Raw genomic sequence first — 25,929 nt, forward strand, 5'->3', positions numbered from 1 at the left:
CCACTTCCACAATATACAAGGTGTTTTTAATGGGATTTAAGGGGATTGTTGATAGATATGAGAGTAATTGGTTGATAATAGAAAACAGTCATACACTGCGCAAAAAAATTAACGCACATTCTGAAAATCTCAATTTTTATGAAAGTTAACTCTACATTGACTTTATAACTTATTTTTTATGTTCTCTCGGGAAGGTTTTGAACGAAACAAGACACATTAAATGGAAGAAAAATTCAGGATTCCACCGAATCTTATGTGAAAGAAGAGAAATGAACAATTTTCAAAATACTGAAATGCTGATAAGTGATTTAATACTTGATATTTCCACCCATTGCGTTAATTACAGCTCGGCAACGACGGTTCATACTCAAAATGAGTGATCTTAAAATGTTCTGATCTAATCCTTCCCAGATTCCTCCGAGTTGGATTCCTAAGTCATTAAGAGTAGCTGGATGATTTTCTGAACTTCTCAGCCTTCTATTGAGGTTGTCCCAAACCTGCTCAATCGGATTGAGATCTGGACTTCTTGCTGGCCGTTCCATTCGAGAGACTTCAACCTCTTCAAGGTACTCCTGAACGATGCGCGCACGATGGGGTCTGGCATTATCGTCCATAAAAATGAAATTTTCACCAATGTATGGGACAAATGGCACTACATGCTCTTCAAGAATGTTCCTTATATGCTTATCAGCATTCATAGCTCCATTATCAACGACCACTAGGTCTGTGCGAGCAGTCAAAGATATGCCACCCCATACCATAATCGATCCTCCCCCAAAACCAGTAGTATTCAGGAAATTGCACTGAGCATATCTTTCATGTGGACGTCTGTATACAAGGGAACGTCGATCACAATGGTAGAGGCAGAATCTAGACTCATCTGTGAAGAGAACTCTTTCCCAATCGGCATCTTCCCAATAAATATGCTATCTCGCAAAATCCAAACGCGCCCTTCGATGGGCTGGGGTAAGAGCTGGGCCTCCTGCCGCGACACGAGGCCTTAAATCATATTTTCTGAGGCGATTTCTTATTGTCTGAGTGCTAATTTGCACCTCATGAGTTTGCTCAAGCTGAATTTGAAGGAGGCGAGCGGTTGCAAACCGTTGTCTCAACGAAGAAACTCTCAAGTAACGTTCTTGAATGGCAGTTGTTACCCGTGGTCTACCCTGTCCTGGTCTTCGGACATTCATACCTGTCTCCCTGAATCGTTGCAACATTCTGGACACACTTGTATAGGAAACTCCAAACCTTTCTGCAATTCTTGTGTATGTCCAACCTTCTTCTCGCAAAACTACCGCTTGGGTACATTCCTCTTGGGTCAAATTGCGTGTTTCACGTTGCATAGCGATCGAGTGTAGAAAATCAAACGAAAGAAAAACTATCGATCACTAGAATTGATCGAGAACAACTGATTTTAGAATGGAGCCAATACATTCAAAATCTGATAATATCATCTTTTTTTATTCCTGCTGGGAAAAAGCATCTGTATTGAAGAAAACCGTTGAAAGTGGATAACATATGCATGCATAATTCTGATAAAAATAATTATCATTGCGAACACCTTCAGTTGTAGAATAAATTCGAGATTTCCATAAGGTGCGTTAATTTTTTTGCGCAGTGTATATCCACTTATTTCAAATTGAAAGGGTCACCTCCACTTAGCTCAACCAGCGAGCTCCATATGGACATGTTCTGAATATATAACACCTTTCATCCCATGGGTGTGGTTTTCCTAAAAACAATTCCGAATACCTCTGAAAGTACTATGATAACCCGCTAATACGCATATACTGAGTAACAATAATTATCACGTCATCGCCAATTTCCACAAGACCATAACGCATAATGAACTAATTCAACAATTTCAATGCAGCGTGATGTGGCGCAGACCCAATTTTCGTCATCATTGTTTGGCCTAATGCAATGTTTGCTATATATTACAGAACTCACAGAATTAAACGTCGTAATTCTATACGCGACAGAGTTACAGATTTAACAGTCACTATTCCATACCCGTCGATAATTTACGGGCAATTGTTCGAGTAATAGGTGCAATGCATCTAGATAGAGTGAATTTGAATTGGGCGGATCGAAAATTTATTGGAAAAATTCGCTCACTTCGGTAGCTTAATGCGAAGATTGACTCTTCATCAGATCGAAAATCGTGCCAAAAAGAAATCTGAAATCGATTTAATGGGGGGTGTTGAGAGATTCATTGGGCCATTTCTCTAATGGAAAATTTTATGGACTACCGAAGACAAGGTCTGGAATTTTATTCAATTCAACTTTCTGCGGCTCCTATCTACATGTTTGAAGATATGGTGTTAGGGAAGGGAAGTCAATCGAAAGGAATTCTTCTCGGGAATATGAAAATGAGACTGGAATAGCAGGGTTGTGCTGATTTAATGTATTCTGTTTTTGTGTTTTCTGCAGAAGCTGAAGTCGGCAAACCAAATATTATTTCCAGATGAAAAAAGAAAGAGAATTCGACGTGAAAGCTCCTAGTCGCTTGCTTGAATTTATATTCTTTTGAATGTCAGCAACATATTTTTTGTTATCAAACAATTCAGCATATGTATGAGTTCAAGCAGAGGTGAAGGGTTACCATACAATTCGGCGTATGTTACAAGAGGCTAGAGAACAAACTCAGTAAAAGAACTCTGTCTCCTTGTGAGTGACGTGTGTAGTGTAGTTATGTTGAATTTGTTTTATAGAATAATCTTTTGATACTGAAGGGCATTCTTCCATTGACATTTGACAAAAACTAACCTTTCATTTCACGTCAATTTATTAATTAACGTTAATATGCAATTAACTGAAAAAAAATTATCGATAGAACAACTCTTTTGAATGAATAATTTTCAGTATTCATTCACGAAGATTTCCTTTGTTCACAAAAATAGTCACAGCACGTTTTGTAGTGCGGGAGTTGGGTTATGACCTTGGGACCACGTGTTGATAATTAGAATATTTCAGAAGGTTTTTTTTTTCGAGAAGTTGCTGGCTAGAGTTCGTGGAAATTTATTCAAAAATACATAATTTCTTGTTCTGAAAATAATTCGCAGATTCAATATTTGAAAAATACAGAGACAGAGATATGTCGTATAGTAGTAACTATACTTCATTCACTTTTATTTTAGCAGTCGGTTGGCCATGGAAATTTGACACATTTCACTCTGTATAGTACGAAAATGTGGGGTTATGAAGCTTGTCAAAACATTTTTGGGTTTTAAATCAACGCTATGTTGCCCGTTCTACGTAAAAGTTTCTGTTATTACGTATTTTAGCACAATGTCGAATCTCTTCAGAAAATATGTGACGAACATAATTAAAGATTATATGAACTGATGGAAGGCATAACAAATCCAGTTATTTGCATGGAAAATACAAGAGATCAGTACAATATCATAATATGCACTAGCTTGAGGAGAGTTAATGTTCGTTATCTTCTTTGGCTTACATCATTTGTAGATTTCAAAAATTAACTCGAAGATGAAATGCATATGATGCAGTGGTTGGGAATGGGTATCTCTCGAAGGAATTAACAGATATGATATTACAAGAATGTTAAATTCTTCAACAAAAATTATCTTGCATCAATATAAGTAAGAGGAATCGAAGGAAGTTTCAAGTTGAGATGAACTTCACCTCTGTACAAAAATTTCACATGAATAAACAAGTAACAGGGCAACTTGCGTGTATTTGTGGCTATTCATCTTAATACATTGATGTAATAATAATAATTATATGTATTTATTAGTACCTCAAGACATTTACATTGTATAGGACAAGTCAAATGAAAAATAGCAAAATCCATTGTAGGGAACTTATTCTCCGATGACATTTATCGAAAATCCTGTAGTAAACTTTCCGCATTAATTCACTCAAACATAAAATTCTCACATGCCACCACTTTTTTGAGTCTCCCAATAGAAGGAAATTCTTTGTCATCCTCTTCATTTACAATCTTTCTGATTGTGGAAATATTCAGCTGAAATATAAGTCGTTTAGATTCAGATGAAACATTATATAAATTCTCTTACATTGAATATGTTCGCTACCGTCTGACGTATTGTGGATTTTAGAATATCAGGGTATAACTATTTGAATGAGTGGACCTGAATTCTAAATAGCACTTCCTGAAACCCTGTCTCTTTTTTCAATCACTTTCGGCATTTTCGTAATATTAATTGATATAAGTTGTGGCAACGGCGTTATGACATTAACGACATTTCATGAGTGCCAACCTTACTCCGTTCTAGTTACAAAAACTTGAGAAAATTATTTCATGGCCAACCGACTGCTAAAATAAATTTGAATGAAGTATACATATGTTCACTTCATCGGAACATTTCGATATAATGTTACATGCAACCACTAAGGAAGTGAAGATGCGGAATTCGCAAATTTAACATTATGTTAAGGTCCACAATGCTAAATCCTCGTTACATCCTTGATAATTCCCCAATAAGCTCTTCAATGCGATATATTTTGATACTCCCTGCAAACTTCCTGATACATTTCTGGTTGACTGGATTATGCTTCTGAACTATCAGGACCGATTTATTGAACCATCGTTAAACTATCCAATAGGTGAATGAACTGGCCCTCCATATTCATTTCTTTCTATCGTATTCATAAAAATACCTCATAAGCTGGATAAACTTGACGAGAAATTTGTATTATTCGGGGCGCCCCAAGACAAGTAAGAGAGAAAATATCGCGTGAACTTGGAGAAGTAAAGAAGTAGTAAAGAAAAGTATTTTGGGGTTGTAACTAGGAACAATCAGTGCGGCTATTTTCAGTATTATTTTTCCCAATGTTTTGTCAGTCACATGACATCAGATTCAGAATGGTAAATGGAACAATCTGTATATTTGGGCATTTCTATGTTCCTTTAGAAAAAACGATTCTAACAAACGATCCCAGTTTGGATTAAGGGTTTTTCTTGAAAATGTTTGATCTTAGAACATCACAACAAAAGTGATTGAAAAAATGGGTATGTTATTCGTGAATTCGTATTTTCCGACAACTTGATTTGATTTTAAGGGAGGGTGAAACCAAAATACCCCTAAATTAATTAGAAGGAGGATGACTTTATTTTTTGATTGCGAATAAAGCAAAAATTTTGAAAATTTCAGCATTACACCTCGTTTTAGTACAGTTCCAAAATGTGGGAGAAAAGTTTATTTATGGAAATACCTTTTATAAAGAAGAAAATGAAAATATATAACTGAAATCTGCAGCCTTCTTGACCACCGCGTTTACCTAACCTGTCGTGATTTTCCAATCCTTTGTCTGAACGTCGACAGGTAGATTGGTCCCAAAGTCTCTTTGAAGCTGCTACGCAATTCAGATTTTACATTTCTGGTATTCGCAACGATAACCAGAAGTGTCTTTCAACAAATGCTATGCAGCTTGCAGTTGACAAAATCCTGGAGAAATACCAAAGCAAATTTTCTTCCGCAACCAATATTCCATACATTTCGGGCCCATACGTATCTTACGAAATTTCCAGCTGAACTCCATCAAAGTCCTGTCGCATCCAGAAGCGTTTTTATAAATATCCGAGGAAGCCACGAATACGACTCGGTAATAATTCAGAACCGCATAGTTCACAGGCTGGGTCGTCATCAGCATTCGGAACATGCATCGACAGCGCTGAATAGAATATAAGAGACGTATATACGACGGACTCATTTTTACAGCCGGATATAAACTCAGAAGTTGCAGACTTTCCTTTCTCCATAAACAGATTCGGCGATCAGCGATGGCGGCGGCGTCTCCATACATCACGTAGTTTGTCTCTTCAGACGACAGTGTGTCGAAATCGAAGAAAATACCCCTCGGGGAGAAATTCGCAGGCAGACGTAGTCGAAGGCAGGAGTTTGGAGGACCAAATTGCCGATCGTGTTCTTGAGAGGGATTTGTTGGGAACTGATGATGGGTAATTTGGTATTCCTTGATGGTTGGGATGTGTCGTTGGGGTAAGATAACAGCGCTGTTGGAGTAATAAGATTTTCATCGTTGTCGTTGGAATGGAATGGAAGTAGAATTCAGTTGCACCTTCAGGAAATAATGGAGTTTATTCATTATTTTAATAGGCAGTTCGACTCAACACTCCAGCTAGGGACAGAAATAGATAAGGAATAGAAGAGAACTCTGAACGACAAATTTTTTTATTCTGCAACTAGGTGGGTCTGAAAATTCTATTCGAAGGTATCACTCCGATGTGACTGGCATCCGATTTTCATTATAACTGAGTAACAAACTGCACTATTTCCACGACATTCAATGTGAAAGAATATTTTCCAAAATCTCAGTACAACTAGTGAGACAAGAAATTAATCTATGTGGACAGATTAGTAGAAGCCCGTTGATCTGATTCCCTCTCCGACATAGCTCGGTCTTTGGCTCTTGCAATTTGCCCTGTGACATCGCTTGGGCCTTCGGCCCTCGCAATTGGCCCTTCGACATAGCTCCGGACTTCGGCCCTAGCAATTCGCCCTTCGACATAGCTTGAGCCTTCCGTCCTCACGATTCGCTCTCATACATGTTAAGATTTAGATGTTTATGAGAGGAAAACCAGTTCAAATCTAATTTCTCATATGGCCGTAAAAACACCTCAGAATGTCTAGCCGCCATTCTTTTCATTATCTTGACAAAAAAACGATAGAACCCGTTGAAATCGAGAAAAAAACACACATTTTTAATCGAAAATGTCCTTCAAGCGCGTCAAATAAAACTCGCCTGTAAAGATTATACGAGTAGATTAGAAAGGTAGGAAACGAAGCGACTAAAGTGATGTGAGCGCCATCTGTGTTTCAAATGTGTTTAAGGCCCTAATGGCCGTTTGCACCGTTTCTCTAAACAACGATTATATTCTTACACAACGTTTAATTCCCTAACCGGGTTGCACCGTTCATAAACGTTGATTATAAGTCCCTTAAACGTTGTTTAAACTAATCGCAGAAATTTGCTCGATTAAAACGTTGATTGAAGTAATACTTCAAATTCGATTGACAACTGTGTTTTCTATTTGTGTTGATATAAAATTCGAATTAATAATGGATGATTTGGAAGATGAGATATTACTTGATGATGATCTTGATGCACTTGGCAATATCGAATTTGAATTTCCCAGATGTTTTCCCCGTAGAAGAAATTATTTCGAATATACAGAAACATGAAATTTCTGAGATTTCAGATAGACATTTTGATCAAAGAGGTTTTGAATGTTTTGATTCTCGTACCGCCTTTTATTTATCAAGCTCGTTCTAGTTGCTGATTATTGAAATTTTGTCTAATTTCTTGGTGAAAACCTCAAAATATCTTTCGAAAATCATTGTATGTTGAAGAACTGTGGATCAAATAAAACGAATTTTACTGAGGAAAATGGGAATGTAAGTATCAAAACTGTTAACATGTGCTACGTGGATGAAATAAAGGCCTGCAAACACTGACTACACCATGTGCAAGTCGATTGAGAACTGTTCATCCACGTCAATTGTTGTATGCAGGAAGCATATTTTGCAAGAAGGGCCACTTAGGAGAAATTATGACTTTTATACGTCCATTCAAAGATTCTCAATTGCTACTCCTTCAATATATTCAGAAATCCAAAGGTTTTATCGATTTCGCTTTGGGTATTGAGGAACTGTCAAATTGTTGTTTGGAAAGTCAAAGTTCTATGAAACCTGCTGTGAGTGTTTCGTTCATTCATTAATCAATTCGTATATTGTGTCATAAAGAGACCATATCATAAAGAAATTATAAAGAAACTGTACTGACGGGCTAATATACAGGTCTTGTATACCTCAGTGAAGTTTTTTTTTTAGTTGAGGTTCTGAAAATTCTGTAAATAATATGTAAGTAACTGAAATGTGTATGCTATGATGATACATTGAATATTTGTTATATTAATGTCTGATATGAATTGTACAAATTCAACTAAGTTTATTAATTCTTAACAGCTTATTGAACAGAAATAACACCTTTGACGTATAGCAGATCACCATACATACTTCTGTGTCCTAATCAAAGCTCTATCCGTTGTCCATAATTTCAAATTTTTGTGAAGTTTTTATAAATTGCAAATAAAAATATAGCACATCCCTCAGCGTGTTTCATTGATATCAATTGATTCCGAACAATGTTCAAATGAAAACTAACATTCTGATCACAAAACGAAACTATACTTTTGTTTTGTTGCTCAGGATGTTTGTTTTATGGTCTGAACAAAGTCGATATTGAAATTCAAAACAAGGAATAGAATTCGCCCCCCACTATTATAAAACAGAAAACTGTAATTAAACAGGATTTCTGTATTGACAGTACGTTTTCAGCGCTATCTCATTGTCAAATGTGTTTTCACTGACCAAAATGTAGTCAATTTTTAGTACCAGAGATATGTGGGCGTTTCCTATATGTCTACTCTATAATCTTTGCTGATAACATTCTTATAATGTCATATGAACCCTGAGCGAACTCCCCTCAATAGCGAAATAGAATGATCCATTTCCTTTCTATGATTACTGTCATTGGCTTAAATTTGCAATGATAGACGTCAAAATTCACCATTTCCTTACGCTTTTTTCGAACATTTTTATTCGGAAGTAAGAGAAGGCGTATGTTTTGAGAGATTTTATTGTTCTCGGAGAAGAGTTATACGGCTATCAATTCATCGGAGATTACTCGGTCTAAGAGGAGCATTTTTCCGGACACTTTTTTCTGCAGAAACCGTCTGTTTCGGTTATTATGTTAGACGAAAACGTCATTTTCGCTAATTAATTTGAAAATGATTGGTAATGTCTTTTTTCTATTTTTAAAAACCTCAAATCTTCACGTCTCAACATGGCCGAGTAAAATTTTCCCCAAATTAACAACACTTTCGACCGACCCTATATCATCATTTCTCATCACTACTAAAAAAACTATAAAATATAAAAATTAATTTCTGGCTTCAGTCAGGAAGCTTGATTTTCGAAATTCATAGAAATACTTATCGATGGAATTTATTGAAACTTGTGCGGTTATTCACATATGCTGGGATCTGGTCAGAAAGATATCAATCATTTCAATATTCCAGGGCCGAACTCATTGATCTTCATTTGAAATGTTCGGGGTTAAAATATAACTTGTTTCGAATTTAAAATAATTGTTTTGCTATTCAGAGAAAATGTAATACCACTAAAAGTTCTCACATCTACAATTCCTTTTTTATGAATTATTGATGTTAGACAATTAATAATAAATGTAGTGATAACATTTCACAAGAAAAACAAATAACGACAGAAAATGTTGAGGGTTTCTAGAAGATATAAGCTGAATTTTGACGTTGAACTGTGTTCAAAAATATTCACAACATCTATTCTGTATGACGTACGTCACTAGTTCAGTCTTCGCCAAAATGAATAATTTTGAAAGGTTGACATAGAGATAGGATGACAAGACGTATTTTTGAAAACCTACGAAATATCTTTCAAAAATGCTCATGCCAAATACAGCTCTAGAATCAGATTGCATCAGAAATAACAGAAACAATTTTTTGTAATCTGTGGATTTAGAAATGTATCCCCGAGTTTCAAAAAGCTCGATCGGGGAATCAACGCTTGATTGACGAATAGACGTCAATTTGTTTTCAATCGATAATTCAGTCATGATCGTTCAGAATATCATTCTCGTATCAAATTAGGATGTTCATACGTCCCTTCAATTATTCTCAATTGCTTCTTGTTCAATAAATTCAGAAAAGAAAAGTTTCAATAATCTCGTTTTACTAATCGAGTGACTGTCAAACCTTTGATCGGACAATCAAACCTTCATGACACCTGGGGTATATTTTGGTCATTTATGATTCTTGCGTTGTTTTCTGTCATAGCAATGTCATAACTTTCAAAGAATTATGAGACGACTACCTTCATCCACTGAACTTCATTGAATCTCGAGAAAGATCATTTTGTATTATTTCCATCCAACGTAAAAACAATAATGAATAAAAACACGAAAAGTACCCTGTGATGCGGCAAAATAATCATGAACCATGTCTGTCAATTTTTCTCGGCAACTTATCTTCCTCCTCTTCCACAATATCAGACAATATAAATGGAAGTATTCATTGCAGCAAACTGTGGAAGAGATATTGTTACTGTAGGGACGGACTCTCCTCAGGGAACATATCAAAAAAGATTTTTATTCGGTTTGAACAGAGGGGGAACGTCCGATAATCTGTCGAGATGAATGACGTTTTTCCACGTATTTTTCTCTGCATGGTTTTTGTGCGTATTCTCTTGATCCAGAGGCGTGATGTGCGTTGTGATTATAAGGGAAATAAATCTTTGTGGTTGATGAAGTTCCCTGGGAATTTTTTCATGCTTTCACCTGAGCAACTCATCTCAAGATGTTGAATACGCACGAAGGGTTGATTAACTGCAGTTCGTTGTAGTAAATGGTTAACTCTAAATAAGAGCTTTTTCCATGTACTGTATTTACTATGAGTTGAAAATTAAATCGATATGTATGTAATAGATAAATCTGCGTTATTCTTCTGCCCAACTTCATGTAAGACTAATGAATATTCACATAATAAAAAGATATGTTGATATGCACGAAACTAAATGTAAGTTGAAAATTAACTTGAGCTTACCGAATTGGCACCTACAGGTACTTTATTTTAGCAAGAAAATGACTTTACGTAAACACACAAAAAACTGTTGAGTATGAATACAGTACGAATGATAATTTGTGTTGGTTATTTTCCATTTAATGCTCAGCAAATATGCGTTGATGATTTTCAACCATCGGTGCTCCTCTGAAATGCATATTGCGTATCGAGATTTTCTGTGAAAATATCGAATAAAAAGTTGGTGTTCCATTCGAGAAAATCTAGTTTGTGCCGTTTTTCTATCGAGTAACAAGACGAGCAATTTTTTCACAAAAATAGTTTTTTTTGCTTGTTTTTTTTGATCTTATCCCCAGGATCTCAGTAACCTGTTTTCAAAATTTTGGATCCCTAAAAATGTCTTTTCTGTGCCACAACGTATGCAATGCTTAAAACAATAGACAACTCACAATATAATAGAATAATATCACCTGTATAAGGATGAAATTTACATCAATTACATGAAAAACAGGGTTCAGCTAAAATGACATCGCAGTATGAACAGATACATTAGAAAATCAACACGACAACGAACGACAAAATTCTCGCATAATAATGACATACATTTCATTCATTCATTCCTTGCCGTATCTCGTTACCAAGAATACATCTACAAAACTATCGGTGCGATCAAACTTATAATTCCTTAGGGTTACTTGAGACTCTGTGCCCTCTTGTGACTGAAGAGACCCTACCCTGACCCACAGATCCTTCCACACTCCGGGAATGGATATTTACCAACCAGATCTGGCTGCTGCTGTATTCTTCTCGAGTCTTCATTATAACAGTGGACCAAAGACCTCCACTGTGATCTGTCTAACCCAGTCATGATTGGCATTAACTGATTTTAGCGATTGATGTAGTATATCCTCAAATCGCTTTTACTGGCCTCCTGGTTGCCGAGCTGCCTCTGTGAATTCCCCATACAGAGCTATTTTGGAGAGTCTTGTGTCTTGCATCCTGAGAATGTGACCGCTTCTACTGAGTCGGGCCCTCGTTGCTTGAGTCTCAATCATCATAACAACGCGCTGCAAGACTTACGCAATTGAAACTTTTTGGAACCATCTGATGTGAATTATTTGTCTTAGATGACGTTGTTGCGTTCGTTCAAGCTGTTTAATATGTCGCCTGTAGGGCGTCCAGCTTTCGCTTCCGTGAAGAAGAGTTGGGAGGACCACTGCCTTGTAAACAGCTGTCTTGGTCTTCAGATTGAGGTCGTGATTTTGAAACACTCTGACCTTTAGCTTCCAGAATGCCGAATTGATACGGTTCTGTGTTTCTATGTCCAGGTTAACCCTAGTATTTATGAAGCTTCCCAAGTATTTGAACTGCTCGACCTGCTCTGAAGTTCCATTCTCCAGGCTGACATCTCTTTGAAGGCTTTCTGGCGGACTTACCAGGATTTTGGCTTTCTCAATATTGAGTCTAAGGCCTAAAGCTTCGTATATATGTTTATAGGTGTCCAACATTATGGGTAGATCCTCTGAGCTTCTAGCGATAAGGACGCAGTCGTCTGCATATCGAAGTTCCGTGATAAACTTTGTACGGGTTTTTGCTCTGAGGCGCTTCAGGTTAAACAGGCCTCCATCAACTCTGAATCTTATTCCAACACCTTAAGAGGTGCCTGTAAGCAGGCATACTCATGTCAGCAATTATCGAGACAGCTATGGCGAAAATATTGAACAGTAAATGCGCTAACACGCAGCCTTGTTTTATTCCAGAGTTGGTTAAGAAATGGTCGGTTGTAGAGCCTTTATGCTGTATTCTAGCGGTGTTTTTGGTATGAAGGCTTTCACCTCTTACACACTGCTAAGAATTTTTCGGGTACTCCAAGGCGTCCCGTTATTTTCCATAGCGCTCTCCGATTCACCGAGTCGAAGGCCTTACATAAATCGATATAGGCTGTATAGATCCTTGATTGTTGTTCACGGGACTTCTTCTGCAGCTGTCACAATCACATAGCATAAGAATGATATGTTTTTCATATAAGCGGCCACGTCGTATCGTTGAAAATATTTTAGTCAGATAGATACGAGGCGCGAACCCTAGTACACTAGTTTTCAGAACACTCCTATGATCCTTCTCCGTAAACGTCTAATTGGCAACTCACCATTGGAAGCCCTGTATGTTATGCATGTTTTTCTTTAATTACTATTGTTCTCAATTTGAATCGATACCTGTTTCTATTGATTTCGCACGTTCCTTTCATCTCCTTTGATTTCCTCGTTTGACGCGCAAAATATGGTGAGTATCTCGCGAGATATGTAAATTGGGAATAGAAAAAATAATAGAAGTCCTCATTGTTCCTTCATCGATATGTCACTCATATCGTATTGTTTTTTGTCACACATAATGATATTCCTAATAAAGTATTACCGAATTATTCTGGACAATCGTCCAGAATAATTTTCTCATCGATGATGGATGAAAACGTAAGCGATGAATATCTTCAATATTGTCAAGGAATTGAGAATATCCCGTGGAGGTTGTCCAATAAAATTCGAAGCTGTTGTGATGTAAAGGAGTCTTGGAGTTGGAAATTTATTGGAAGACTTTTATTACAATCGTTATGAATGGAACTCGCTTGTTGGAAATTCAGATTTGAATATTTTTCCTTGTTCATTGAAAGATTATTTCCTTCACACCACTTTGAGTTGATTTTTTGATGTGAATTCTTGATTACAATCAATAGATGTCTTCAATATTAAGTCCAAGAGAATAACCAACATATTCAAGCAAAATTTTAGGAATCACCAGATCGTCCCTTTCCATTTGACCGATATTCAGGTGGAATATGAATTGGAATTTCCAGGCCCAACCCTGTCAAGAAGAATGGATCGCTTCAGGCTAAGAATTCCCCCAGGACAGCTCGTTGTAAGATGTGAAAAATAAAAGCACTGATTTCCTATGGACAGATAAATAAATGACGGCCATTTCTTTTTCCTTCCCTTCGAATGAAAAAATGCTTCGCATGTGACATAAATATAGCGTTGCTTCGCCTTCACTGATGAAAATTGATCGTGAAGGAAGTATTGGTTGATCCTCGATTTTTCTGATTGATATCACAAGAGAACTGTGGAGCATATGAAAATATGATATCCATTATAATTCAATCTGGGAGGATTCTGCATTTTTTGAAACTTTTTAGGGTTTTCACTCCCAATCTCTGGAAAAAATAAATTAAAAAATTGTAATAAACGATTTGCACCTGCGTAAATTCTTGCACTAATTTGTTAGGAGAAAATCGAGTAGAAAAAATTGTTACCTGACAATGAACTGGGTAAAGAACTTTGAAATTATAATTTTATATTGTAACGTTTCGCAGTCTATATCAGACGAAAATCAATTTCCGAAAATCTTCTGAATTGTAGCTTTTATTTGACATTAATTGTCAATACATAGAAACAGAGACTGCATAGAAAAGTTGATTCATTTAATTTTGAAGTTAGTTGATGACAGTTCCCTCCCCAGTAAATTAATTCAAATATGATGGATTGCAATAACACTAAAATTCTAATGACAGAACGGGATCATTATAAACGAAAGATTGAAGATTTTGTTAGATCAAAATAATAATTTGGCCAATTATTCGGTAGGAATAGATCACATTTGGATTAACTCACTGAAGAGGGAATTGTCATCCAGTAATTTCAAAATTAAATGAATCAATGCTTCTATGCAGTCTCTGATTCTATGTATTGACAATGTCAAATAAAAGCTACAATTCAGAAGATTTTCAGAAATTGATTTTTCTCTGATGAAGGAGTCTTATATAGACTCCGAAAGGTTACTATATATAATTATAATTTCTAAGTTCTTTTTTTCAGTTGTAGTAATAGTTGTACGAATTTCATCAGAAATTTTTTTTACCGAAATATTTGCCGAATCATCATACCTGAATGATCAAAGTGTAGTTAGTATACAGGGTACTGCCATTTCTTTGAAGAATTGATAGATAACGAGTTTCTTATCCCAGAAAGTTTAAATAGAATCAAGTAACTCTCCATATCATAAGAATGCATGATCAATAAAAATTGTAATATTAATGGAAAATTGCTCAAAAGTGGAATTTCTTACTAACATATTTTGACATGAGTGTTGTATTCCCGAATTAAAAAAATCTTCGTTAATTTCTAGGTCATTGGGTCTTTCTTATCAAGTATTGGTATCGCGTATAACCAAATAATTCTTGGTTCAAATAAATGTACCAACGGTATTGACAAATTGAAACCAATTGAAATTCTTCCATCGTACGTTTGGTCCTACGAAACTTTCGAGGCAGCAGTATAAAAGCGATCGGTTATACGATATTCGATATCAGTGAATCTTCAGCTGTTTCATTGTGATACATTCGTAACGATGGCATTCAAGGTAGGTTCAAGTGTTGGTGTGCAATTAGTACCTAAGAAAAATGGAAACGACGAAAATTTTGTGTTGTGTTGTGATGCATTCAAAGTTCGGATGGAGTGTTTTTCGTACTGCAGTTGAGAGCTCTACATCTCATTTTTCAATGAAGTTTTCATGGAGTTATTTCATGATAAGTTACGATAATTCACGAATCTATAAAAAGTTCCAATAAGTTACTCATCAAGTGAGATAGGAGTCCCTGACGGCCTAGCACTATAACTATGAGCTCAATATGGGCCTATGTGAATTGGCTGACGCACCTAGTAAGGTGCAATAAATTATTACAATCTGACTGCTCAGTAGGATATTGAAGAGCATCGTGAAGAGGATGTTTCCAAGAAAAACTCGAACAACCTTCATCGTTACCCACATTGTAAGGGGTAGTTTCTTACGGAGTTGGTATGGAAAAAGACGGATGACGGGGAGTTTGAAGTGAAAAAATGCGTGCCAAAATGATATCTGACGACAAGTGCTTGATGGATAGCTTACTGCCTTCTGAGGCAACACCTATTGTGGTCTTAAAATGCGGAATCAGCCTACGTACTTGTTACTACATACAAAGGGAGATACCATCTACAACTTGAAGAGGGTGGCAGCTCTCAAATATAACTGCAATTCAGTGTTTGTACCGCAGAAAAAACTGATAACTTGTGAAGGTTTTACGAGTTTATATTCCTGCAATATATCACTGATATTGATGCCACTCACTTCGACAAAAGTTATTGTTTTGGTAACTGTTATAATCCAGCTAGGAGCTAGAAGTAGAACAAACTTTCTATAATTGTGATTTTTAATGGTTATCAATGTTACCATGACTCACGAATACCCAGGCTTGAAAGCTCTGTTGGTTCGGTTTATAATGGGCAACTTCAATAATTAAACTGCATGTAATAGAACAGTGATCCTGTACTACATGATATTTTTTTCCCTTGAATGAAATTAAAACGTTATTCATACAAATATTTTTTTCAGCTTGTACTGTTGGCAGCCGTAGCCGTAGTGGCCAAAGCGGGCGTAGCCCCAGTCGCCGTTGCTGGTCCAGCCGTTGTCGCCAAATTATCGGACGATACTTTCGACCCCAACCCCCAATACTCCTTCGCCTACGACGTCCAAGACACCCTGACTGGAGACTTCAAAAATCAGGTTGAAAGCAGAAGCGGCAACATCGTTCAAGGACAATACTCTCTCGTGGAACCCGATGGCACCCGCCGTATTGTTGACTACACCGCCGATCCAATCAACGGTTTCAACGCAGTCGTCAGTAAATACCCACTCGGCGCTGTGGTGGCCAAAGCCGCTCCTGTCGTAGCCGCCCCTGTTGCCGCCAAAGTAGTCGCTCCTGCTCCTGCTGCTCCAGTCGTGACTGCCGCCAGGTTTGCCCCCGCTCCAGTAGTGGCCGCTCCTGTTGCCGCGAAGGTGGCCGGTATTCCAGCTCCTGTAGTGGCAGGTCCGGCTCTGGCCCGTTTTGCCTCTCCCTACTATGCCCCAGCGCAATACGCAGTTGCAGCACCCTTGAGTTATCCAGCTGGATTAGCGAGGGTGGCAGCTCCCTTGACCTATGCCGCGTTCTAATTTGAAGATTTCTCTATTTTATCCGGTTGTAAATATTGTAAATTGTCAGTTTTTCATACCGAACAATAAATGTTCATCAGCATCTCATGTTTTTTGACTGTAAAACCCTTCCATTTTATTTCTGACTATTCTGTCAGAAATCATACTGACATTTGACAGGCTTATAATAAAGTGGAACTGCAATAGTTGCTACAGGAGGTTGGACATGTTCTGAGGTGATGGTCTGTTTTAATTAATTATTGGTGGAAATTGAGAATACTTTGTTGAAAAGTGAAATTGAACTCATTAAGATGGTGTCTCCATGATAGATGAGTAATTTAACAGATTATCATTTTTTTAGTATATAATTAGCCACGTTTCTAGAACTGGAAATGCTCTCTATGAAGACGTAAAAAGGATTATGTAACTTTCAATCCCGACTTATAAGTTGGAATTTCGTTAATCCTTCTGCAGATTTGCTATTTCAAACCCTGAATATTTCTGATATGATATGTATGATATTTGATGCAAAAAAATTATTTTGTATTTTCAAGGAAAGTGTTGACTTAATTCGGTAGATTTGTTAGGTTTTGTTCTCACATTTATAATTTTGTCACAGAATACTTGAACTACCAAAGTGTGCCAGAGGATATAGCAAAGTATTTGCAATTTAAAAATTCATCGGAAAAAATTTTAAGAGTAGACCTGCAACAGTAAATATGGAATTATAATTTGAACCAGGAACACTTCAGTATTGAAAGTACTCAATTATGGTAATGGATGTGAAATAATCAGTAGAGGAAATTTTCAAGTCGTCTTTTCACCAAAAGAAAGCCACAAGAAAATTAAATCAAAATAGCATTTTAACACTATACAGGGTGGCCATTTGAAAACGAAACAGACGAGATTACAGACGAAATAAATTTTTTCGATAGAAACGCTCGGACAGGTCGATTTCTGTTTCGAGGGGGACAACTTAAGATGTAGGTTACGGACGCATAGCGCTTCAACCCTTGCTACTACAACCCTCACCCCCAATTTTTGAATAGGGAAGATGGGGTGAGTGATACCTCATTTGAAAGGTATTTTTATACTGATTTCAGCACAGTAATTGTTTTTTAATTTTATGCATTAGTTCTCGAAATATTCTAAACTAAGTATTTGAAAATGAAGTGGTGTTTTCATGGCACTTGTAGTGTTGTTTTGTGAAAAATCGACATTTTGAGCTTCAAAACAATCATGACTGTGGCTTCCTTCCTCCAATCCACTGACATAGAAATCTTTAATCAAGATGTCGAACAAACAAAGCGTATTGCGAAGGAGCTCAATCTTGCTGAAACTCAATCTAAATTATCTTCGATATAATTTGGAGTATTTCCAATAACATGCGGTAACACTTGATCGATAGAAATCTCCAAGAAGTCCAAATACGTACATATCTCTAATCAGTAAGCCAACTCAATGATCTGTTCGTAATAAATAAAAAATTATCGATTCTGATTTTTTTGAAAAAGATATGAATTCAATAATCAACAAAATGAAGGAAGCCACAGTCATGGTTGTTTTGAAGCTCAAAATGTCGATTTTTCACAAAAAAACACTACAAGTGCCATGAAAACACCACTTCATTTTCAAATACCTACTTAGTTGAGAATATTTCGAGAACTAATGCATAAAATTAAAAAACAATTACTGTGCTGCAATCAGTATAAAAATACCTTCCAAATGAGGTGTCACTTACCCCATCTTCCCTATTCAAAAATTGGGGGTGAGGGTTGTAGTAGCAAGGGTTGAAGCGATATGCGTCCGTAACCTACATCTTAAGTTGTCCCCTTCGAAACAGAAATCGACCTGTCCGAGCATTTCTATCGAAAAAATTTATTTCGTCTGTAATCTCGTCTGTTTCGTTTTCAAATGGCCACCCTGTATAGCTTATACATTCAAGAATGTTAGATATTTCTGATTGAAAACAAAGATTTGTTTTCTCGACATCTTAATCTTAAAACGGATTATTATAGAATATTGTCCTATAATTCGCCCAAAAACAAACTATACACTATTCAGAGGCAAACAGAGTGCAGATGCTTAAAATTTTTCGACAAACTGCCTAAGTATATACAGAAAATAGATACATTGAAACTTCTCAAGAAGAAACTTTTTGAGTTATTTTTACAAGGGTTGATTTTCTATCAGAGTTAGTTAGTGGATCCGATAAGTTGGGCTAATTATGCCCAGATTATTACCATTCAAATAGTTATTATAATAATAAAACTGCAACATCCGAAGATGAAACTTCTCCGGTGTATAAGGCCATAATATTGATGTACGATCATGTACCTAACACAATTAAATTGCTCAATAAAATTAAAAACAAACCATCAAATGTACCAGAATGTATCATGACCAACCGATTGCTTTTATGAAAGTAAATGGAGTATAGATGGAGTCTAATGTCAAGCTAAATGGACAGCTCTGGTATCGTTAGCAGTGGCGTAACATAGACAATGGGTGAAGTTAGAAAGAGTATAAGTTGAAATATATTCAACTATTTTGTTTATCCGATGAACAAATCACATGAAGAGCTGCAGATACTTCCAAAAGTGAGTCCCAAAGACACAAATAGAATTTACAAAAAAAAGTATTTTGTCGAGTATTCACAAGGTTGGCAAGCGTTTCTGAACTCGTCATTGCATGTTTCTCACGCTTTATCTTTTCGATGGTACAAGTATTTTTATAGCCAATTACAATTCACAGTCCATAACAGTTTTATGACGGCGTGAATGTGGATTGAGAATATGTAAATGTGCTAGGTAGAAATTAAGATATTCTATTTCTTGTCTCTTTTCGACAATGGGGTTGAAACTTTTTTATTTAATCATTGCGTACCTATTTCCACTTTCCTATTTACTGCAGAGAGATGCGAGACGAAATAGGACATCTAATATCCTGGGATTACTAAAACCGAAAAGAATCAAAGTGATTCGTTGAGAATCTGGACGCCGCCGCAGATCTATAAATTTTAAGGTTATGGGGTGTGAACTAGGTGAGCGTAAATCTGAGGTTGGAAGCAGTTACCATTGTTTACGACACGCCGCGAGACCAGAGCTAGAAGGAAAAATGTAAAAAAGGCAGATTTATCACTTCCATCTCAGTTGGAATGCACTCCTCAATCGTATAGAGAAGAATGTTATCAGGAGGACTTATTTCAACGTAGGTACACATCCTGAATTATGTCTTGTTTATGCCGCATTGCGAGTTCTGAGTGTTTCCAAGAGATATTTCTTCGAATGTACACTTTTCGAATGAAATTATTTTCGAAATGTAGGTTTTCATTCATTTGATGTGATGAATCTTCTCCGAACACATTTCTTCATTAGGACCATGACATACCACAAAAATGCCAGAAATTCAGAAAACCCAACTTTTAGAAGTTAATTGAACATTGAACGCTCACAGATGAATACTCGACTATTTCGAAAAACCAAAGCATTTTTCCTATTTTCTCTTATAGTGCGTCGTTTTCGAGTAATTTGATATCTGTGGAATTCGAAAAATTGTGCATTTCGCCGAATTCAAGTTCTCCAAGGTGATATTCCTTCGCCGAAACTGTTCACTACTGTCTCAGAAAATGCGTTCAAGAGGTTTGAGTAGCAAAACAAGGAAATTAAAATAGTTGGTGAAAATCTGAGCCATTTGCGCTTGGCAGACGACATAGAGTTGACTACAGACGACTTCGATGAGACCAAAGACATGATGAGAGCTTCAGGAAAAAAGAGCTTGAGAATGTGTTCGTTCTCTTCTGGCTGCTGTAGTTCTCGAGATCCCCTCAGTAGGCAACGAATATTGCCCACCCTGTACAGGGTGTCCCAAATTCGATTTCAGTGAAGGGATCTCCGGAAACTAGGATAGCTAGAGCAAATTCCATGACACATTTCCAGATCTTATTCTGAGAAACAAAGAATTGTGAAAACTGTGGCCTTCTACGTTTTTGATTTATTAGAAAAAGTTTTCATAACTTTTTTGTCTTTCAAGTTACAGATCTGAAACTTGAAATTTCTACAGGCACTTTTTTACGTTAAATCTATATAGTCATTTCAAGTATTCATAATGAGCTATGCAACCCCTGGAGAAACAAAATTCCCTTGGGAATAACAAGTTGGATCTAGGACTCTACACATTTGTGGATCTTTTAAACAGAGTTGCATTCAGCGATTGTACCCAATTTTCCTAATATCACAGATATTTTTTATTTTTGAACATGAAATTACTCGAAAACGTTGCATTAAACGAGGAAATATGAGGAATAATTTTATTTCGTAAAGACATAGCGTCCAACTTACTTTCAAGAGTTGGGTTCATTGAATTTTTGTTATTTTTATGGTACGTAGGTAAAGGTCATAATGAGAAATCTGGGAGATAATCTCTTGTGTTCGAAAATGATTCATCAAATAAATAAAAAACTATAATCCGTAAATCATTTCATTCGATAAAACCGTTTGTGAGAACTAAAAGTAACATTTTTTTATTATTTTTCAACAGCCTGTAGCATTCAAACCGAGCCGATACGGAAAAAATACTAACGGAAAAAAGGGTTTCTTATGACTTCAAGAATCTAATCTTAAAATATTTATACGAATCAAAAACTCACCTTATACAGGGTCTCAGGGTCTATTTAAAGGTGAGGCTTTTTTTAACAGAAGGTAGAACTGGTCAAAATGGAGCGTTTCACCAAAAATCACCTATACAAAACTTTCAAAATGACACAGTTGAAAAAAACATTCAAAATGATTACTGAAATAGATCCTAATACGACCCTAGACCGTTTGTTAGCTGAATTATCGCAAAGCAATGGAAGAAAAACTTATCGATTCGACCATGTGGTTTCGTTTAGGATATTGGCACATTACGTTGTAATGAAAATCGAAACTTAGGATTGCCTAAATTTTCTCATTATTTTTTAGTAATTTACAAGATTTTATGAACTAGCTCATTTTGATACCAACTGACAGAAGAGACTTAGGACACTAGTGTGAAAAAAAGGAATATTACTTCAAAATCTCTCCAATAAAATTCGTCTGAATCATTCGCGAATTTGTTCACAATGGGCATCAAAATCTTTCTATTCGAACATTCCAACCATATCGCTGTATCGATAATTGCTGACATGAGTATGCCCGTAAGAGGTGTTGGGATAAGATTCAGATTTGATGGAGGCCTGTTTAACCTGAAGCACCTCAGAGCAAAAACCCGTACCAAGTTTATCAAGGAACTTCAATATGCAGAAGACTTATCGCTAGCAGCTCAGAGGATCTACAGATAATGTTGGACACCTATAAACATATATACGAAGCTTTAGGCCTTAGACTCAATATCGGCAAAACCAAAATCCAGGTAAGTCCGCCAGGAAGGCTTCAAACAGATATCAGCCTGGAGAATGAAACTCTAGAACAGGTTGAGCAGTTCAAATACTTGGGAAGCTTCATAAATACTAGGGCTAACCTAGACACGGAAATACAAAACCGTATCAACTCGGCATCACGGGCATTCTGGAAGCTAAAGGACAGAGTGTTTCAAAATTACGACCTTAATCTAAAGACCAAGACAGCTGTTTACAAAGCAGTGGTCCTCCCAACGCTTCTTTACGGAAGTCAAAGCTGGACGCCCTGCAGGCGACATATTAAACGTCATCTGAGACAAATAATGCTCATCAGATGATCCCATAAAGTTTCGAATGCAGAAGTCTTGCAACGCGCGAGTTGTACAACAATCGAGATTCAAGTAACGAGAGCCCGATTCAGATGGAGCGGCCACATTCTGAGGATGCAAGACACAAGATTCCCCAAAATAGCCCTGTATGGCGAATTCACAGAGGGAGCCCGAAAACCAGGAGGCCAGTATAAGCGGTTTAAGGATATACTGCATCAATCCCTTAAATCAGTTAATGCCAATCATAACTGAGAACAACTAGCGTTGGACAGGTCACAGTGGAGGTCTTTCTTCTTCTTTTTGTAGATTTATTCCCGGTAACGGGATACAGCAATGAACGTAAAAATGGGATGTAATGGGGAAATATCATAGCACTTTTTCAACATAAGTAACATAAGCATTTTCAAGAAACTGCCTCGATTTTCTATATTTTTTTTCACCCCAAATTGCACGATACAACGATTATTATTCTTTCAAATGTCCTGATGCCTTTAAACCGATGAACTTGGTACTGAACCATCCATTGCTCAGCCATATGTTTATGTTTTGTTTTGTTTTTCCTAAGCCGGAGTCACCTTCCACTAAAGCTTAGGGGGCAACAATTTCCATGGTTTCCCCTACTTGAAATTCAATGAAATTTTGTCGAATTTCTAGGGGTTGTATCTCAGCCATCTTGGATACCTTAAATAAACAATTTTTGGTGAAACGACTTATTTTGATGAGTTCTTCCTTCTGTCAAAAAAGAACATCACCTTTGAAAACACCCTGTATTTGTATAATATCAGTAGAAAACCCTTTTGAGATAAATTTTTCCGAAACTTCAAAATTATTATTATTCGTTCACGTTCTTATCAAATTTATTTTCATACAAAAAAATATATATTTATAAAAGAGGAATAAAAAAACCATAACACTGAAACATTACCTATTTCCGAAAAATTTTATTAATGATGTAATGAAAAACCTGTTCAACATGCATAAAGATAATCGGTACCTAATTAAAATTATCATCCAATTACCCCATCTACCAGTTCAGTATCAGTACTTATCCCCGTACACGGAGACGTAAATTTCTTCTCTTCATTCGGAATAGCTGTAACGACCGCAGATAAACATACGGTGCCGGATAGTTTAACGACGATCGTTATTCGAAGCTTTGCGAGTTTGACGATCGTCCATAACTTAGCGAAGCCTACGACCTGATTGGCGCGGATTCTGAAACCGCTTTTATCCCCGGCGTCGAATCCTCAACGCAGCGTCATCCCGGCGATGTTTATGTTGACAGGTAATGTTGAACTAATACGTCTTCCAAGTTATTGACGAAGACGGTCTAGTCCATGAAGTTATCACCGTTGGGAATAATGCCCGGGTATAAATTTGATAGAGGGATGCATGACGTGAGACTGTAAAGTTGAATTCAAACTGTGCGCTGCAGGTGGCCATCTGATACGTGGAGTCTCGCAGTATTATTTTTTAAAGTCGAAGAATAAGGAAATGAATAAAATCCATCTATCCACTACCCTATTGGGTAGTTAATGCTTTGACTTCATTCAAAACATAAATAGATGCTATTGTGCAAGGACTGTAAGGTATTTTTTTATTATTATCCAGTGAACTCGGCATGAGATTCCGAGAATTCGAAGTATTCAACTTGCCAAACTCAGATTCCCGAAGCTCGAGGAATTTGTTGAAAAAGAATGAATAAACAAATAACAGTATTTATATAGGGTGAGTTTTTGACATCGACATAAAATTCAACAGTCGATTCTTAGGGTCGACTGTCGATTCTTAGGGTCGACTGTCGATTCTTAGGGTCGACTGTCGATTCTTAGGGTCGACTGTCGATTCTTAGGGTCGATTGTCGATTCTTAGGGTCGAAAGAAACACATTTTACTCAACCACTTTTGCCGATTAGGCCTAGATAAAGAAATAAACATTTTTTTCAACCATAGAATACTGAGATCTTGGGTTCAAAATATGAAGATGTGTTGAAAAGCGTCTTGTTTAAAGATTTTTGAATTATTATTGCTCACTACTACGAAATAGACTATTATTGTCATTCATATTCAATGATTTTTTTACTACCAGTGATGTGCGACAGGGACTATCAATAAATCTATTAGAATTTCATACTTGTCAAAGTCGAAATTCGTGTTGACCCGAATAAAAATATATAAAAGGATAATGAGCACTGGAAATAATGTACGTTACTGAAATGTAATAAAACCGTATAGGTTCATAATTCATAGGTTCATAATTCATTGTACGAGGATATATTGAAAAATTCTTAGCCTACTATGTAACCGAACAAAATTTCAATGTCAAAATATTTTATTACTCACAATATTCTCCTATAATTGGATACATTTATCACAGCGAACCTGCAACGTCTCTAGACCTTTCAAAAAAAAAAATGTTTATTCTTGCTCTGCAAACCAAAACTCCACAGCTTTCATTACCTCCACGTTGGAAGAAAATTAACGACCTTTTAAACTTTTTTTCAATTGAGGAAAGAGATGATAGTCGAATGAAGCCAAATCTGGTGAATAAGGAGGGTAATTCAAACCCTAAATCACGAATTTTTTGCATGGCAACATGAGATTTGTGTGCAGGGTCATTGTCCAGCAAAAACAAAATACCTTTGGATAGCTTTCCGCGCCTAACCTTTAATTTTTTTCTCGTAGAGTGGTCAGTAATATCGAATTGTATTCTCCGGTTATTGTTCTACCCTTAACCAAAAAATCAATCATGGCAATCCCAAATAACTGAAGCAAGAACTTTTCCAGCAGATTTTTGGACACGATACTTCTTAGTTTTTGGATAACCAGAGTGTCGGCATTCCATCGATTGTTGCTTTGTTTTTGGATCGTAGAAATATTCCCAAGTCTTATCCATAGTAACAATTCGGTTCTACATCGTTTTCAAATCGAGCACATATCGAACGCGATGCTTCTACCCTTGCATGCTTTTGGTCAACATTCAAACATTTGGGGATCCATATTGCAGCAATTTTTCTCATGTTCAAATTGATGAACTCGTTCGTATGAAATATTCAGTGCTTCAGATATCCGTTTTAGCCCAATTCGACGGTCTGATAAAATCATGTCATGAACTGCATCGAAATTTTCGGGGATTGACATAGAAACTGGCTTTCCCGATCGGTCATCATCTTCAATGGAAAATTTACCTCTTTTGAAGCTTGTAGTCAAATTTTTCACGGTCGCATACGAAGGACATTGATCACCAAGGGTGTTAAGCATATCTTCGTGAATCTGCTTACCTCTTAACCCATTTAAATACAGGTACTTGATGATGGCTTGATACCCCAATTTTTCGATTTCCACAATTTCGGGGGACATCTTCTTTCTTTTATATTATTGCGTAACTCTGGTTTACTTTTTTGACCTCAAACTTCACACTGACACTTCTAATGAGTTATTGTTCGTTGGTATGGTAACTCAATATTTTTTTATGCATGGAACTGGTCTAGGCTAACTAGATATCAATACATCCTCGTAAATGCTATTCCACCTATGCCAGCGTGCATTAGTTGAAGGCGCGACACTAACCTCCGAAATGAATTAAAAATAAAGAACTCTATCCAT

The 25,929-nt window shown here is 36.6% G+C and overlaps 2 protein-coding genes across 5 annotated transcripts in view; one reads left to right on the plus strand and one right to left on the minus strand.

Moving 5' to 3' along the window:
- Nucleotides 1-25,929, minus strand: part of LOC123319500 (disks large 1 tumor suppressor protein) — a 693,102-nt gene that overhangs the window by 486,307 nt on the left and 180,866 nt on the right. The gene's annotated exons all lie outside the window — the stretch shown is intronic.
- LOC123319509 (larval cuticle protein A2B-like) lies at nucleotides 14,896-16,714 on the plus strand. Its single transcript, XM_044906529.1, has 2 exons — nucleotides 14,896-15,031; nucleotides 16,040-16,714. Exons 1-2 carry the CDS (start codon nucleotides 15,020-15,022, stop codon nucleotides 16,637-16,639), a joined length of 612 nt encoding a protein of 203 aa, XP_044762464.1. The 5' UTR covers nucleotides 14,896-15,019; the 3' UTR covers nucleotides 16,640-16,714.

Source organism: Coccinella septempunctata, chromosome 8, assembly GCF_907165205.1.
Source record: "Coccinella septempunctata chromosome 8, icCocSept1.1, whole genome shotgun sequence".
In the NCBI taxonomy this organism is placed as follows: domain Eukaryota; kingdom Metazoa; phylum Arthropoda; class Insecta; order Coleoptera; family Coccinellidae; genus Coccinella; species Coccinella septempunctata.